Source organism: Branchiostoma floridae, chromosome 3 (assembly GCF_000003815.2).
Source record: "Branchiostoma floridae strain S238N-H82 chromosome 3, Bfl_VNyyK, whole genome shotgun sequence".
In the NCBI taxonomy this organism is placed as follows: domain Eukaryota; kingdom Metazoa; phylum Chordata; class Leptocardii; order Amphioxiformes; family Branchiostomatidae; genus Branchiostoma; species Branchiostoma floridae.
Genome location: NC_049981.1, coordinates 10,294,454 through 10,311,730, shown reverse-complemented (window position 1 = coordinate 10,311,730; position 17,277 = coordinate 10,294,454). Strand labels below are relative to the sequence as shown.

The 17,277-nt window shown below is 43.0% G+C and overlaps 2 protein-coding genes across 4 annotated transcripts in view; both read right to left on the bottom strand.

The window, feature by feature from the left end:
• Positions 1 to 6: 6 nt before the first annotated feature.
• LOC118411234 (serine racemase-like) lies at positions 7 to 10,148 on the bottom strand. The gene is made up of 7 exons (XM_035813372.1): positions 10,042 to 10,148; positions 9,010 to 9,379; positions 8,016 to 8,249; positions 7,319 to 7,438; positions 6,695 to 6,769; positions 6,216 to 6,425; positions 7 to 1,728 (listed from the first exon to the last, which is right to left on the bottom strand). Exons 2-7 carry the CDS (start codon positions 9,175 to 9,177, stop codon positions 1,546 to 1,548), a joined length of 990 nt encoding a protein of 329 aa, XP_035669265.1. The 5' UTR covers positions 9,178 to 9,379; positions 10,042 to 10,148; the 3' UTR covers positions 7 to 1,545.
• Positions 10,149 to 10,732: 584 nt separating this feature from the next.
• LOC118411104 (inactive tyrosine-protein kinase PEAK1-like) overlaps positions 10,733 to 17,277 on the bottom strand; it is a 35,834-nt gene continuing 29,289 nt past the window's right edge. For all 3 annotated transcript variants that reach the window (XM_035813137.1, XM_035813138.1, XM_035813139.1), the window contains 3 exons: positions 14,209 to 17,200; positions 13,425 to 14,092; positions 10,733 to 12,990 (listed from right to left, as the gene is read on the bottom strand). In XM_035813137.1, the coding sequence (XP_035669030.1) occupies positions 11,956 to 12,990; positions 13,425 to 14,092; positions 14,209 to 17,149 (4,644 nt within the window). In that variant the 5' untranslated portion in view covers positions 17,150 to 17,200 and the 3' untranslated portion in view covers positions 10,733 to 11,955. The remainder of the gene's footprint in view (positions 12,991 to 13,424; positions 14,093 to 14,208; positions 17,201 to 17,277) is intronic.

The following is a 17,277-nucleotide window of genomic DNA, read 5'->3' as shown; positions in this document are numbered from 1 at the left end:
ATCTAGAGGGGTTCTCGAGTTATTGGTGACTGCAATTGTGCAGAAACATAGACACACACACACAGACACGCACACGAGAAAGTACCCCACTCAACAACTCAAAGTGTTAGCAATGTTAATAAGCATTTAGACGAGTACACGTATATGTCAAAAAGCGAGTTTTGTAAAGCTTGTAATGTTTCTATCTTTATTAGTTCTAACAGTAAATCATATTCCTTGTCAGACAACGGATGCTGCTACTGTGTGATGCGTCTTTCAACGACGTCATAAACCATTCGTTCCGTACTATTCTATCAATGTGTAATATAGTCGTAAACCTTTGTCACATAAAAACATATGTAAGAGCATCAAGCCATCTAACGTCAATAGTGGAGAAGCGATGTGGGAATCGTTACAGAATGCTCGGTGGAAGTTAAGCGTTGCAAGGCGTCCCGTGCGGTTTATGTGGTGTAAAGATCTATATCTGGGATGGTAGATAGAAGAGTCAAGGGATAGGTGAGGCGAGGTGAGGAGATAGGAGAGTGGCAAAAATGGTGCGTTTTACGATGGGACGTGTACGTAGATAACCTATGGTGTAAAATGAATCAGGTTTGCTCTCCAAGCAGAGGTTCGGATCCGCCTGTTGTTTTTTTACGTGTTTAGGTGATTTTGTTGGGCTTTCTATTATACTGTTTTGTTAGTGTCCGCCGGCCAAGCAGAGCCGAACATCTGCTTGGATAGTAAATACTAGTTATAAACAGAATAGATGTGTCACACATTACATCATCACTGTGATAGCAACAATTCCACATGTTCACAATGACAATTAGACTACATTTGCGGAACTTCCCTGAACTTCAGCTAATCAAAGAATTGCCCAGCTTTCAGCTAATCAAAGAATTGCCCAGTTTTCAGCCAATCAAAGAATTGCTCAGCTTTCAGCCAATCAAAGAATTGCCCAGCTTTCAGCCAATCAAAGAATTGCCCAGCTTTCAGCCAATCAAAGAATTGCCCAGTTTTCAGCCAATCAAAGAATTGCCCAGCTTTCAGCCAATCAAAGAATTGCTCAGCTTTCAGCCAATCAAAGAATTGCCCAGCTTTCAGCCAATCAAAGAATTGCCCAGCTTTCAGCCAATCAAAGAATTGCCCAGCTTTCCGCCAATCAAAGAATTGCCCAGCTTCCAGCCAATAAAAGAATTGCCCAGCTTCCAGCCAATCAAAGAATTGCCCAGCTTTCAGCCAATCAAAGAATTGCCCAGCTTTCAGCCAATCAAAGAATTGCCCAGCTTTCAGCCAATCAAAGAATTGCCCAGCTTTCAGCCAATCAAAGAATTGCCCAGCTTTCAGCCAATCAAAGAATTGCCCAGCTTTCAGCCAATCAAAGAATTGCCCAGCTTTCAGTCAATCAAAGACACGCCCAAATGTTTTCCTTTGGCATAGACGATTCTCTGACATCTGGTTATAAACCATGCGTACGAAAGTGGAAGCCTCTTCCCAGTTTAATAGATCCCCGGTGAGGGTCTTTGTATGAGAATGTGTGAGCGTGTTTTCAGGTGAGAGACAAGATCACATTTTAAGTATCTCCGGCAGCTTCTGTAGATCCACGTTCCCTCCTGACAGAATGACGGCGACGTTCTTGCACCCTCCCGCTCGTGCCTTGAAGCTGTCACACAACACCGCGGCCACGCCCACCACGCCTGATGGCTCCACTACAAGCTTCATACGCTCCCACACCAGCCGCATGGCATTCTGGGACAAAAAGCAAGTTCAAGTGTATGTTTGACTGATATAAAACAACTGCTTTTACGATGAATATGATCGATCGCTAAGTTATTCATTAGGCAAGTAAATTTTATGGATGACATCCTCTGCAGCCCTAGCCTGGGTACCATCCGGAAAGAGTTCGCTCCAGCGTTCATTATATTTCAGCCATACCATAGGTATGGTGAAATATATTGTATTCGTAATGTTTCTTTCTTTCTTTCTTTCTTTCTCCTGTCAAATCTTCAGAACACGGTATCTCCCTTGTTCCTCAACCGAATGACTTGTAATTTGGCACAAGGGTAGAGTGGGCCAATACCCTCGGACGTTTTTTTCATTTTTTCCATATCTGTCTCTTAAATGATTTTATTAAGGTTTTTTGGTCATCTTAAGACCAAAACTGTATATTTGGGCCCCCTGTACCCTGGTATTATAACCGAATGAGCTGAAATTTGGTACAGATGTGCCTTGATAAGTCCCCCATATAGATTCAATATCAGTTTTGGTGTACAGTATAACGAAATACTTATTTTTGCGATTTTTTGGTCATTTTTTTACCAAAAAAGGACACTTTTGGCTCCTGTACCTTGGTTTTAGAACCGGATGACCTGAAATTTAGGATAGGAGTGCCCTAGACATATGCGCACATGGATTCAATAACACTTGAGGCATACGTTACAATAAAATGCTCAATTTTGCGATTATTTGGCCATTTTATGACCAAAAAGTACACTTTTGGCTCTTGTGCTCTGGTTTTAAAACCAAATGACCTAAATTTTGGTAAAAGGGTGCACTAGATATTTATTCAAATGACACATGTATAATTTTTGTCATAGACTACGTCAAAATGATATATTTGGGGATTTTTTTGTCATTTTCCAATAGCCAGAGGGGTCAATGACCTTAAGGTCGTTGACCCCCAGCTGCAGATTGCACCTACTGGCATATATGTCTATTTAATTAGATAGGTAACCAATCACTTAGCCTGAATCTATATCTTAAAGAGGGGGGGTGGCAGCCAATCAGCGAGCCCGGTGTTATCTGGAAGAGTCCATTCTTACACGGAGGGGTTCATTTTTTTTTAAAATTCATCATTGGACTGGTGAAGTCTTTCAGTGGATGCATTTTTGGACAGGTCTATTTTGCAATTTTACAGAATGTGTGCTGGAAGAGTCTATTCTCGCACGGAGGGGGGATTTTTCAAAATTCATATTTAGGACTTTGGTGACTTCTAGTTTGTCAAAGTCTTTCAGTAGGGTTATTTTTGGACTGGTCTAATTTGCAATTTTACATGGGTGTTCTGGAAGAGTCCATTCTTGCATAGTGGGGGGTTCTTTTAAAAATCCATTTTTTGGACTTCAGTGATTATGTCAAAGTCCTATTTTAGCGGATGTATTTTTGGACTGCTCTACTTTACATGGAAGAGTCCATTTTTTGCACACGGAAGGGGGATTTTTTCAAATTCAGTTTTGAACGGGTGATGATTCAAAATTCAATTTTAGTGGAAGTGTTTTTAGACTGGTCTACTATACCTTTTTATGCACTGGGACCTTTTTTGCTAAATTCAATTTTGGATTTGGTTTCTTATTCAAAAGGCCAAGGTTTCAGTGGGAGTATTTCTGGACTGGTCTATTGTGCAAATTCACATAGGGTGCACTGGAGTCCATTCTTGAACGGGGGAATTTTGTAAGACTCATTTTTGGGTTAAACCGTCATTAGTAAAAGTGATTTTTCAAATGGGTGATTTTGAAATAGCCTATTGTTGCATGGGGAGGGAGATGGCTGAAATATGCTGTATTTGCTCTCAAGCAAATGTCGGCCTTTCTAGTTATATATAATATACAGTCGCTTCTAGCTCTGACATTCATTATACACTATATACAGTCGCTTCTCTGTGATAGCAGAAGCGAACATAGGAGCGAACTACTACCCGGATGGTACCCAGGCTATTGCAGCCATGCGTTCCTTTGGAACATTTCTCTCTAAGACTCTAGTTTGCAGATATGATTTTGCCTGCTTTTTGCGTATTTTTTTTTTACAAACAATACTTAGGAATATGAGTACATGAGTGAGAACTGTGATGCAAGATCAAAAGCGTCGACTAGCAGTTGGCTACGGTGCTGCATTTATGACATTGATCGCTAGTTGTCCCCATTTCTCTGCATCTGGGTATGGATTGCTATATGGGCAAACACAGGCCGGGCAAGAAGGGCCGGGCACGACAGGCCGACTGTATCAGTAGGCAAGGAGGTCAGTCACGAGAGGCCGATACTGTAGACTTTCTTCTAACTGGGAAAACAAATTTTCAATTGATTTAAAAATGTTTTCTATCACTAGAGCACCCATTCTGTGATTCTCAGTCACCACTTCTTAACAAATGGGCTTAATTCCTCTAAAGAGACCCCATAGGTATCAGAGAGACTACGGTCACGAAAGGCTGAAACTAGGGGATTTCTCCTAACTATGAGTAGCGAATTCTCTGTCAAAGTCTTTAATGTTTCTAACACTAGAGCATCCATTCTGCATTTTCCAAACATCCGTTCTTAACACATGGGCTTAAGTACTCTGGAGAGACCACATAGGTAACGTTATCTTGAATATACGCACGTGTTAAACGCACGTGTGGTAACGTATCAGAGAGACTATGGACATGAGAGGCCGAAACTATAGCCTAGGCTTTCGTCTATAACTACTGGGAAAAGTTATATTCTTAACTTTCATACGTCATGGCGTCAAGACTACAAGGTGTACGTTACTTTTACCACTTGAATTCCATACTAAAACCCCTCGACAGAACGTAGACAGCCATTTGACCGCCAAAGAAAATACTTGACTAACTTTTCCACAAGGCTTGAAAACAATTGACCTCACCCCGAATGTCGGGGATCTGGAAAGCTACTTCTTCAGTGTTGTCACTGTATATTCTTAACTTTCATATGTCATGGCGTTAAGATTACAAAGTGTGCATAACTTGAATTCAATAGCAAATGCCAGGGACAGATGGCATAAAGCTACTTTAGTACTAAAAATTACTTCCTTACTTTTCTACGTGGCTTGAAAGCGAATGAAGCTTCACCTACGGTAACCGCTAAGCGAACCCTTCGGTAACCGAAAAAGCGACCCCACACGATCGAACTTCCAGAATCTTCAACAAAGTGTGCGTTACTTTCATCACTTAAATTCCATAGCAAAATACGTAACGAGAAGACAAAAAGTAATTTGAGTACTAAAAATCACTTCCTGACTTTTCTATAGGGCTTGAAAGCGAATGAAGTTTCACCTACGGTAACCGCTAAGCGAACCCTTCGGTAACCGAAAAAGCGACCCCACACGATCGAACTTCCAGAATCTTCAACAAAGTGTGCGTTACTTTCATCACTTGAATTCCATAGTAAAATACGTAACGAGAAGACAAAAAGTAATTTGAGTACTAAAAATTACTTCCTGACTTTTCTATAGGGCTTGAAAGCGAATGAAGTTTCACCTACGGTAACCGCTAAGCGAACCCTTCGGTAACCGAAAAAGCGACCCCACACGATCGAACTTCCAGAATCTTCAACAAAGTGTGCGTTACTTTCATCACTTGAATTCCATAGTAAAATACGTAACGAGAAGACAAAAAGTAATTTGAGTACTAAAAATTACTTCCTGACTTTTCTATAGGGCTTGAAAGCGAATGAAGTTTCACCTACGGTAACCGCTAAGCGAACCCTTCGGTAACCGAAAAAGCGACCCCACACGATCGAACTTACTCTTGACTGCGTACGACACTCCAAACATGGTAGAAACCCTTTTTTTTATCACAAAATAACAAGAAGCCCTACCTATAATTTCCAGCTCCAAAATGCCAACATTTCCCAAGACTAAGGCTTCTTACACTTTCCTTTTTAAGCCATCTTACTTTTGCATGGCATCAAAGTTCTAATTCTGCGCAGGTCTGTAATGGTGACCTTTCACCTGTGTCTGCCTATAAGGCTGGCACCGGTGTCAGGCCAAATCCCTTGCAAAATACGCAAGAGGTCAGGTACTGCGGCTGCGCACTGCCGTGGAAAGCAAGTACATGTTGTACATGGCAACGACCTTTGTAGAAGCTAGCAGATATTTTCTAGTTGCCGATTCTACATTCCTGTATCAACTTTCCTTGTTCAAAATTTAACTGGCTATTTCACAATTTAATGTTATATAAATAAATATATCTAAAGGTGACCTTCCAAATTGGCCTTTTGCCTTCGATGATTTTATGGGATTGAAGATTGGGACACTCCATAGAGACCCTTTAGGAATCCTAAAGATAATGATATGCAGCGGGAAAATATGGAATTATACTGTTTGGGCACGCACCGCAGCAGTAACTCAGCGCATGGATTTAGCAATCTCAAGGATTTGGCTTGAAACCTGGATTTTTGCCCTTGAAGGAATATTAATATTTGGCAACGCCCCAGGGGCGGATCATATAGCATAGCATCATTCTGTACCTTTATCTCGTCCTCTGAAACAGTGAAGATGTCGTCAACATTGTCCCGGATGTATGCCCACGTCACTTCCCCAATGCCGCAGACAAGTCCATCAGCTATGCTGCGCGGGAAATGTGAAAAGGCGCGCCGCTCACCCGTCTGGAGGGAAAGGGCCGCTTGGTTTGCAACCTCCGGTTCGGCTCCATAAACACGGACCTCGGGACAGATGGACTGGGAACAAATAACAAGATCACAGGTTTCTAAATAAGCTGGTTCAAGGTGCCAACTGCTCATGCGTCATATATTGTGGCACACAAATGCATCTGTACATCGTATCGATCATGGTGTAATAGACAAGAACTGGTCTTCACCTTTGACCTTGCGAGTATACAAGTCAAACCACGACATTGCCTATAGGTATAGGTCAAAGAACGAACTGAACGGGTCGTAGTACCTTGTATACTTGTATTCAAAACAGCACAAACAGAGTAGATATGTACCTTGATGACCATTGATACACCTGCCAGCATCCCCCCACCACCGACTGGCATAATCACAGCATCCAAGTCAGGCACCTGTAAAATAAAAAGCGCACGCAAATGACATGACATGGTAAACATGTGACGACACGGAGTTGAAAGTCATTGATAGACTAATTGAAATTAAAACATTTTTGGACTGATAAAAACATTGGTATCACATATCGTAACAACAGTAGGGTATTTAGCCCAGAGGTCCTGGGTATAAATCCTGTCATGCTAGACAGTCACTTGACACAACTTTCTTCACTCAATTAAGGTGAAAATGACTACCTAGCTTCGGTTAGGGATGCCCTTGGTTAGAACCTTAAATGGAGGTCCCTTGTTTGAGGAGAGCACATAAAAGAACCCAGAACACTCATCGAAAAGAGTGGGGGTCCTTCCGGGTGTGTGGTAAAAAAAATCTGTCCGGATACTAAGTATGCAGATTGTGCTCTTCGGTACAAACCTGGTGTGTTAAGCCATAAGGCGGTTTACCGTGCAATACAAACAAACAAATTTTGGCCCGATGAAAAAAGTCTCCTAGGTATCATGCATACAAACTCAGTCCTTAAAACACCATGCACAAAATTCCGTTGTCCCTACCTGTTGGAGAAGTTCCAATCCCATCGTTCCCTGCCCGGATATGACGTCAGGATGTTGACTGCTCGAGATGAAGACCGCTCCTGTCAAATCTTCCACCTGTTTCCGAGCTGGGATAAAATCCTGACGAAAGACACATGTTCTAAATCAAACTGACCATCGTTATTACCAAAAAGGCAGATCGACTAGTGTGTGTTTGTCTGTGTGTGGACAGTATAAATTACAAAGCTATGGATAGCGATGGATCCTTATCATATTTGAATATAAAGTGGTAGGTAAAACGAAGGTTCAGTTCGATAATGGGCCTCCTAATGGTTTCCTACAGTACTCCACACGAATTTTCGATTTCCATATGTTATGTACACGTTATGGTCGTAATTGTTTTATTGGTATATAGCTATCTCTTGTTTGCTTTTTAGTTATGATGATAATAACAAGGACTTAGTCTAATCAGAACAACTAATCTTCTTTTCATGTCGATGAAAATGGGACATCCAGGTAATACGATGAGCCATATTGCAGTTACTGAAGCAACTGGATATGATTTGGGAAACTCTCTTCCAAGGTGTCTCCCTTAATAATTGTACCTCTGAATTCAGTAGTACTATTCCCTGCGAGTGAGCTCGAGAGCGTTTTCAATCATGAATAATGATTTGTTTGTTTGTTTGTTTGTTATTGACATGAACAATTCAATCCTTACCTTCTGTTCACGTTGTAACAGATTGGCACCGTATGATAACACAGTTTGTTTCTTGCACTCTGGGCAGTTGTTTGGCATGATCACATGAGCTGTAACTCCGTGGTGCTTTGCTGCCAGGGCCAGTCCGCAGGCGTAGTTCCCACTGCTGCAACCCACCACATGGAGTTGCCGTTTGATTGGTTCGTTTGGATTCGAACTGACCAATCGGGACACGGCGTTGAAGGCTCCACGGAACTACAGGGAAAAGGCATTTTTATTCTTATACACGTACATGTGTCTGACAGTCAATATAGACTGGACTAACCCAAATTTCGACTGTCCAACTTCAGTCTTTGTCTAGGAATGAGTTGGTCAGTCAAAAATTGGGTAAGTCCAATTTTGTGTTAGGAGTTGCAGTTCAGAACAATGAGCTGAGATTGATATTAGGTTAGTGCTCTTAGGATGTATAGACTTAAATTTAGGCTTTTGACAAAATAGAAATCCTGACTTAAATGGCCTAAAATACGGCAAAACAAGCCGGACCTTTTCTTCTTAAGACAGCAGGATATCTTAAAAGAAAAATTGTACATCATCATCAGGTCCCACCCCTTAACAGAATTGTTCGTAAAACAGATCTCGGGATGTAGGACATTTCGGCACCTTGACAGTTCACCTCTAGCGTGATCATCGGACATCATGCCTAGAGGCTTGTCCTAATGCCCGTGTCACATTATCCGCAAACTTCGGGCGTATCGATGGAAGGTTGGCCGTATCTAAGATCGACAGAGGGTTGCGCGTATTTTCACCTGAAAACCGTCCCTGTCTTATATACGCCATACTTTGTACCTTGTACAATTGTTGTGCCATAAAGCTATTATTATAAGCGAGACTCGGGTCATTGCCGCAGAATCGTCGTCTGATTGATTTTCGCCAAATGTGACAGGGGTATAACTGCTAGGGGCGAACTGTAAAGGTACAGAAACATCCCGATACCCAGATATAGATGTAGACTTACCTTAAAGGATCCTGACCTCTGGAAGTTCTCGCACTTAAAAAAGAGCCTTCTTCCAGCCAACAAGTCCAGAGTCTCACAGGTTTGTATTGGCGTTTCTATCACGTGACCAGACAAGGTACAGGCAGCCTCTTTGATAGTTTCGAGATTGACCTCACGATTGGTGCCCATATTGTTAGACTAAGTACGCGACTTCAGTGGAATGGGTGTTATTTTGATGTATTTCACTAAATCTTTTGGTGTCTGATCGTGTATTGGGATGAATCAGGGGATCTGGGTAGCCTTATATGTGATAGCCAGGCCAGCTAGACAGGCCAGATAGGCAGCTCAGCCTTTACCGCAAACCTGGGACCTGAAGATTCAATTGGTGAAGCTGAAGCAGAAAAAAAAAAACAAGACACAGAGTTAAAAGCGGGTGTCTCACCGGACTTCGATCGATATCAGAAATTGTGCCAATTTTCCTTGTGACGAACAGGTTACTAGTATTTGAAATCATCAATTTGGAAATCAGTGTTGCCATTGAATCAAAGACCAATGTCCAACGATTAAAAACGCGTCAAAAGAGATTTGCAGTGATAAAAGGACTTACAAAATGCATGACGCTTGGCACAACATAGGAAACTGATATGATATAGAATATGTCAATTGCGTCGTTACCTATTCACCACCACTTAAATTAATGCTAATTTGATAGGTGTAAATACATATAATCCTCTTTCTTCAATATCAGATCCCATTGAAATTACACTATCTGAAACAATGTAGTAGATCACTAAATTTTGTAGCAGTAAAGTTTTAAATGGCTCATTTGACTTACACTAGAGATGGAGTCACAGCGCCGACTATCAGTTTTTGTATGTACTGCAGCTCTCTCTTTGCATGGAAGCGTGCCTCTCAGAACCTGACCAGCGGAGATCCAATGTATTTTCCCCCTTTCTACATGTTCTACAGCCAACCGAATTCAACTTGGCAGAACACTATTATATATCTTTATACTTTTTTGTGCGCCTGTATCAGAAAAGGATTCTCACTGACCTGAACTGTTGTTGACGTTGTTGTCTCTTTATGCACTGCAGTTCGTTGGCACTGCGAAAGATCAGGCGACAAATTCTGGCATATCGTGAACACAATGCAATCCGCCCCAATTTCTGTCTGTCTGTCCTTAACTTACCAGACGGACCAGTCCTTCAACATTGTTGCGCTCAGACGTGAAATCCAGCATATGATGGAGTCACAGCGCCGACTATCAGATTCTGAATGCACTGCAGTACCCTTGTTGCATGAATGCGACCTTCACAGAGCATCGCTTGACAACTCCCAAAGCGATCACTTTCGGTTTCTCAGACGGTGATTTCAGTGATATCAAAATGGGAAAAACAGAACCGCTTCTAAAATACTGAATGTAATCTACTACTAATAGAATATGCATTAGAAACGCATTTTTTTGTGTGTCAAGTACTAGCATCTCTTGCTCTTTGCAGTCTTCTGGTGTTCTGCATTTGGTGTGACTGTGTGAATGCAATCCTTGTGTAACAGTGAGGTTCAAGCGCTGCCAAACTGACCACGCCAAGTACAGCTTTGAGCTTTTGGCGTTGTGGTTTGTACGTTGGTTTTGTGATCTACCGGCCCGGGTGTCGGCATATTGTTTCTTTCTGTTTCTATTCCCTTGTTGTTTCACTTGCATTGTAACTCTACAGTGTATTTTAATGAGACCAAACCAATGTCACACATTCACAAATCATTATATTGTGTACATAATACTAAATATTTACAGCACAAAAAAATATTTTCATGGCAGAAATATTTTAACCATAATTTGGCAATGAACATATATAACATAACTACAATTGTTGATAACTTATTTCTTGTCATTATCCACATAATATTCTGTAAAGGAAAGTCAAATACAATGTACTTGTTAGCCTTTGCATTGCAAATATGTACAACTGTAAAGTGTACATACAAGTAACAATCAGAAGTGCATTGATCCTGCACTGCCACATTGAACTGCTAGGAGGAGCAGCTTTACCACTGACAATATCCAGAATAAATAAAGCACACTGCTGTTGCAGTTTACAATATGTACACTTGGCACACTGTTAGACAAAATACTAACTCATTCAAACAATACAGTTTGAAATGATTTCTTAAACATTACCATATGACAACAAAATAACTATTACCAGTCCATGATAAGCATTGTTTTCACAGTAAATTCCATATCTACGATTTGAAAAAAAAAATTAGTACAACATAGAAGACCAATACATTTGAAAAACTTCCAATATTTTGCTTTAAAATGCAGCATAGAAAATTCAATATACCTTAGATGCTGAACAATGAATTACACACACAATGTTATTCTGATAATAGTTACTGTGTTTCCATTCTTTCTACTACAGCTAGTAAAAGGCAGTGAACTGTTTTTTTCTGTCTTTGATTGGCATTTTGGGTGCTTTTTATAGAAAAACTAAAACAATGACTCTCTAAATGCTCACTTCATCACTAACTTTTGAATTTCATTTTCCACCTGATTTTCTTGAATGCACCTTGTGAGAGAAACTGTTACAAGTTTTCAGCTATCCAATCAAAATACTGATCTAAAAAAACAAAGAAAACATTGGCATCAATGGCTCTTCTGAATTCCTTAACAAGAATGTATGTAAGGCAACTCAATTGGCACATGTAAGTAAAGATATACAATACTTTTTTCAATGAAACTGGACTACATGTATAAGGAAAACATCCTTGTTTGGATCTGTCATTGTGAAAGAAAATCATGTATAAAGTCTGCTAATCTTTTAGAATTCCATAACAAAACATGTTCTCTTGTTTGTGCTTGTCTTACAGATGCTTAAGTTAACTAAGGCCAAACTGTCTTGACTGAATGGATGACATCAACAAGCTCATATATCGAACACACAGTTGCACCTGTGAACATACATGTAGTTATACTCTAGCACCACTGTTCATTTTTCTTCCAACTCCTTGTTTCACCAAAGTCATGGCCATTGTAAGTTTCTCGACGCTCAGTTGGGACAGAAACTCACACTGCATACCGTCAGTTAGACTAAGGCCTCCAGAGTTCCCCACACACTTAGCCACAATGGTGTTCACCATCTTCCCTTGTTCAACCTCCAACCACTTATACACATGTTCCTGGTACGTGGCGCCTTCCACTGAGTCTAACATCTCTGGAGGAGGGCCCCAGAACAGGCACTGAAGACTTTCCACGGCTTGTGTTGACGTGATTCTATCCTTTGGCTTCGGCTGTAGTAGGCAGTGAGCGAGATTCTGCAACACTTCGGAATAAACAGATTTCCGGGGAATTTCCGGTAGGTCCTTGATGTTGTACCCGTCCTGTGTAAGGCTTGGATTCCGGAATGGATTGGACATGTGGAGAAGCTCGTAGATTAGAATTCCGGCGGCGAATTCATCACACTTGCCGTACTGAAGATCGGAAGCATTCCGAATGGCCTGCACCACTTCGGGAGCAAGGCGCTCAATGTCCGCTGACGATCGAGAGTCATCACTTCTCAGTTTCGCGTGGCTGAAATTCGAAACTAGAAGTTGCGGGCTGTCTTCTTTGTCACTCACTGCGAGAAGGATGTTTTCCAGTCTCAGATCATAATGAGAAATATTATTGTTCTTCAGATGCTCCAAGCCTTTTAGGAGTTGTAGCAGCAAAAGGGAAACTTCCTTCTCGTAAACTTCTGGGTCCTTTTCGTGCAGTCGTTTTGACTCCTTCACATAGTTTGCAAGAGTGTCCGTAGGCACTTGGGTATATACAGCTAACTTGCTATCTAACATGTTCCCTGATTGGTTGTTCTGCTGTGGCAAGGCTTGCTGTGATTGGTGGGATGGTCCTGGCAGTTTTGTTTGAATGAGCTTAGCTGGTGAGTAGATGTTGGGGTGAGGTGGGAGGGGCTGAAGAATGTGGACCTCCTTCTGGAACAAGGCTCTACCTTGCTGATCTGTGTAAACCTAGATGTAAATGGATTCATAAAAACTGTAGTAAGCAACAGAAAAGATGTACACATATCAGAAATATATGACAACCTTTCTACGACACATTCTATAATTTTCAAATGGGTCCCAATCGTCCCATTCTAAACTTCAGCGTCACTGCGAAAACTGCTCTTGTGAGAACACAATCTGATGTTAATGTTCACATGATTTGGGTGAAATGAGGGTGTAGTAACACATTTTTTTAAGGAAAACCTAATTTCTTAAACCATTTCTTCCCCCAACCTCTCGTTCCCTGACCTTACGCACATTTATGCCAGACTATGATCTTGAGAGAGTAGATTTTTCAAAAAATGGAGCCAGAGTTTGAAAAGTGGCTTTTGTCAATTTTCTTAACTAAAGTTACAGTTGCACAATTGACAGTCTTATCACAGTCACTGTGGTAGCCTTACCTTAACTGATATGTCCTTGCCAGGAAGAGTTTTTACTTTAGCGCTGTAGATCACAGAGTGTTCAGCACCACAGTCTGGAACAGCCTCTATCAGTACAATATCCTCTGCTTTAACCATCTTCAGCTCTTCCACCGATGACCACCACCCCCTCTTCCACTTTTCGGTCACAGCCTCTAATGTCTTCTTGTTCATAGCTGTCAGCTGTGTGTAGTACGAGCTATCAGGCACTTCTTTCGTTGGAGTATGGGGCCTTGGCTTTGGTTTGGGTTTATGATGATTCGGTGATTGAGCGTCTGAGTCACTAAGGCTTCCGTTTGGAACTGAACCAAGTTCTACATTCACGTAGGAGTGGGGTGGGCCATGGTTGTCTATGAAGAAAGCTGCTTTCTCCTTAGTTGGGGACACCACTCGGACTGGTCTTCTTGGAGGAGAATCTTTACTTTGATCAGAGGGACTGAGCTGTTTTCGCTTGGTCTGTGGAGACTTGAGGACTGAACGGAGACCAGGGGTGGAGGGGGGTGGCTTACTGGAGGGGGATGGCTTACTGGAGGGGGACGGCTTACTGAAGGGGGTTGGCTTCGTGGAGGGGGATGGGGTTCTGGACAGAGCAGGGGGTAGGGATGGTCGGGTTGGCTTTGTAGGTGTCTCTAAGTCCACTCTGGCAAAACCTGTGAAGACAAAGAATCAGGTAGTCAATTTGATAAAAACAGCATTCCATATCCTTGAGCGAATTTAGCATACTGAGTGTATAACAAATTATCAGGACATAAATGAAGGCGCCTACCTGTGTTACCGTATTCCGCCTCCCCAGCACTCTCTGATGACTTCCTCAGTCGGTCGGCGCTTATCGACCTTCTGGGTGGACTTGTTGCGAATACCGGAGGTCTCGCTGGTCGTGGTGGACGTTTGTCGTCTACGGGAGAGCTGTTTACCTTCACAGGGGTGGCATCGCTTCCTTGAGTTGGTGGCCGCATGGCTTGTCTTGTGGGTGTTTTATCCCTTGGAGGTCTGGGTGGTGGCGGAGCGGCTGTTTTCTTCGTGGAAGGTTTCGTTTGTCGCAGCGGCCTCTCGAGAGTACTATCCTTGTCACTGGAAGACCCGCTACTGTGGTATGGTTTCTTGTATATCTGTGTGGCGATACTGCGTTGCGAAGGTGGCGTTCTAGGCTTCTCTAACAGTTTCTGGACTGGCGTGTCCTTGCCGTTGTTTTGGAAGGCTTGCATTCTTCGACGGATTCCCGGAGAGGGTTCGGAACTGCTGGCGTCAGAACTTGAACCAGATTTCTTCCTCGACGAAGCAATGCTGTCTAAGGTGTCGGAAGACTCTGAACTTCTGACGCCACCAAATAGGTTCTGGTTCACCAACACGACATCATCCCCCGCAACTTCATTGTCATCGACAAAGCTCAGCTCCCCTTTGTTTCTACCCAAAAGTTTCTTGAAAAAGCCTCTGGACTTCTTAGACTTGTGTTCTCCCACTGGTGACCACTTGGATGAAATTTCATGTGTGGGAGAAGTCGGGGAAGTAGGCGACATACTCTTGAGACTTAAAGGCGAGGATTTGCCATCCTTGGAAGGTGATGCAATGGGCAGTGTTTTGCTTTTTGGACTGCTGTTTTTTGAAGGGTAAAGGAAACTGTTGCTGGTACCATCACCTTTTGGAGGGGGGATGAATGACACCATTTCCTGTATAGTAGGCGGGGCCACCGGTCGGTCTTTTCTCTTCGGGGATGGCGAGTGGGACGTTCTACTTGGCGAAGGGGGGTAGTTGTGTGACACCATTTCCTTTGGAGGGGCGGTGGGGACCACACCAGTAAGGGGAGGTGGAGGAGGGGCCTTTTTCTTTGCAGCCCCTTCAGGTGATGCTCTTTCAAAGTCAGGTTTAAATGTACTTAAAACAGTACCTGACTCCCCCTTCTCATGTTGGTTCGGTCCTTTCTTGTTGGCGTGCAGATTAGACACTTTAGGCTGCCTGATTTCTGTTCCCTCCACACCATCCTCCCCATCTTTCAGGTTATTAGGTGGGCTACATTTGTGTAACAGACCTTTGTAGCCTACAAGGTTGTCGTATGCCATTGGGTCAATGAGAATAGGCACCTTGTGTGGTGACTTAGGACTCCCTACATCATCTTTAAGAATCCTAGGAAACGGAGGCATCCCCGCATTAGTCTTCGCGCCTTCGCCCTCCTTGTGTGAGGACGTGCCATTCATCGGTGAAGGGGTGTCGACTTTGACCTGGGCTGTACCACCTGACGTGGATGGGGAGGATCTTTCCGATCCACTCGGTGAACTGCCTGCATTCCACAGCTCGTGATAGTATGGCTCTGTTCCCTTTCTAACTATAGAGGGATCAGGGTACTCATTTGGGGGGTTGGTTGCTATGTCTATAATAGTGTATGGCTTCACCATTGCTGGAGGGTCCAAGTCCACCACTCTGTAAGGCATGGTAAAGTTTGGTTGTGGTTTCAGACTGACCTGGTAGAGTTCTACTTTAACGTCCTTGTGGGCTTTTTCGGCGGGAGTTTCCCGTTCTGAATCGTCCCCACTCTGAGAATTGTCCAAGACGTGGTAGTAGTGGGGTTGCGGGAGGGCCTTTGGCGGAGTGTTACCAGTCGGAGCTCTGTACGGTAACGCGTATATACCGTCCGACCCCGAACTGTCGCTCATCGTTCTCGCTTTCCTCACCTCTCCCTGTATGGAGAATGGTTTAACCGGAGCGACGTTGGAAGCAACATTTCGTAACAAGTCCGTATCGGAGCTCTGATGGAAGAGCGGGGCGACTGCGGCCCTTGGGGTGGGGGTGCTACGACAGAGGGGTACCGTGTTGTACAGCTTCTGCTTTATGAATGGCACAGGGGAAAACGTGTCGGCCCTGAGTTGCGAGAACTTTGAAGTCTTTCCATTCTCCTGTATCTGTGTTACTGTTTTGACAAGGTCATTCAGTTCTTCCTCCAAGTCGTCCTCTGTTATTTCATCCTTGCTACCTTTCTCGACAACCTCTGAAACTCCCCTTGTGTGCTGGTCTGATTGGTCATCATCCATAGCCTCAGATTCATCAGCCTCAGATTCCTCATCATCTGATGACCCATCAAAAGAAAACAGTCCTCCATCCTGACCTATGACCTCAACGACCTTCGGTGCAAACTGCACACTGACCTTCGCTTTCTTTCCTTCTTTCTTTAAAGCACTTTTTCTAGGAATCGACTTTGCCGCTACTTGACTTTTTTCCGATATCCTTCCCATGAATTTTTCCATCTCTCTCTGCCATTCTTCTTCCATATCAGTTTCCTTGTCCCTTCCATTTCTGTTTTCAAATTTCTCCAGCAACTTTTGTGTTCGCCCAAGTTCCTGACCCAAATCTTTGTCACCCTCTCTCTTGGCTATTTGAACTTTGACCTTGCTCTGACTTTTGAACTCTTCCATATTGAAGCTACTTATGGTGGCTTTTTTGTGTTCTTTTACCTCCAGTGGTATCTTTGGCTTATTCCTTGCATCTTGAGGAGTTCTTGCCAATAACGCTGACCCAGAACGTGCCCGCCCAAATATCGGATTCCTATTTTCCGTCCGGCGTACATCCGGCGCCGATGCTCGTCGTATTTTCTGTTGCAGTAGTTCGACACTTTGCGCGCTGGAGTCGCTATGCGAGTGGAGTCCTTTGGAGAGAAAACAGTTTGTACACGTCCCTGGCTTCCATGCGTGTTCCACAAAGTTGTCACATGCAGACATGCCGGACGACGTTACCAACAAGCCTCGTCACTTTGTCGGAGCCATCAGATCCTGAAACAAAAGCAAAGGGCAAGGAGTTAGACATATGATGTATGATGTCATCCATGCCTTGAATGAACTTTAAACAC

Bases quoted from the DNA above. Each gene is read 5' to 3' on its own strand.
- LOC118411234 (XM_035813372.1), bottom strand. From the start codon at position 9,177: ATGGGCACCAATCGTGAGGTCAATCTCGAAACTATCAAAGAGGCTGCC. The intron at 8,250-9,009 runs GTAAGTCTACAT...TTTTCCCTGTAG, and splicing joins AGAGGTCAGGATCCTTTAAG to TTCCGTGGAGCCTTCAACGC. The intron at 6,770-7,318 runs GTAGGGACAACG...TTTATTTTACAG, and splicing joins GATTGGAACTTCTCCAACAG to GTGCCTGACTTGGATGCTGT.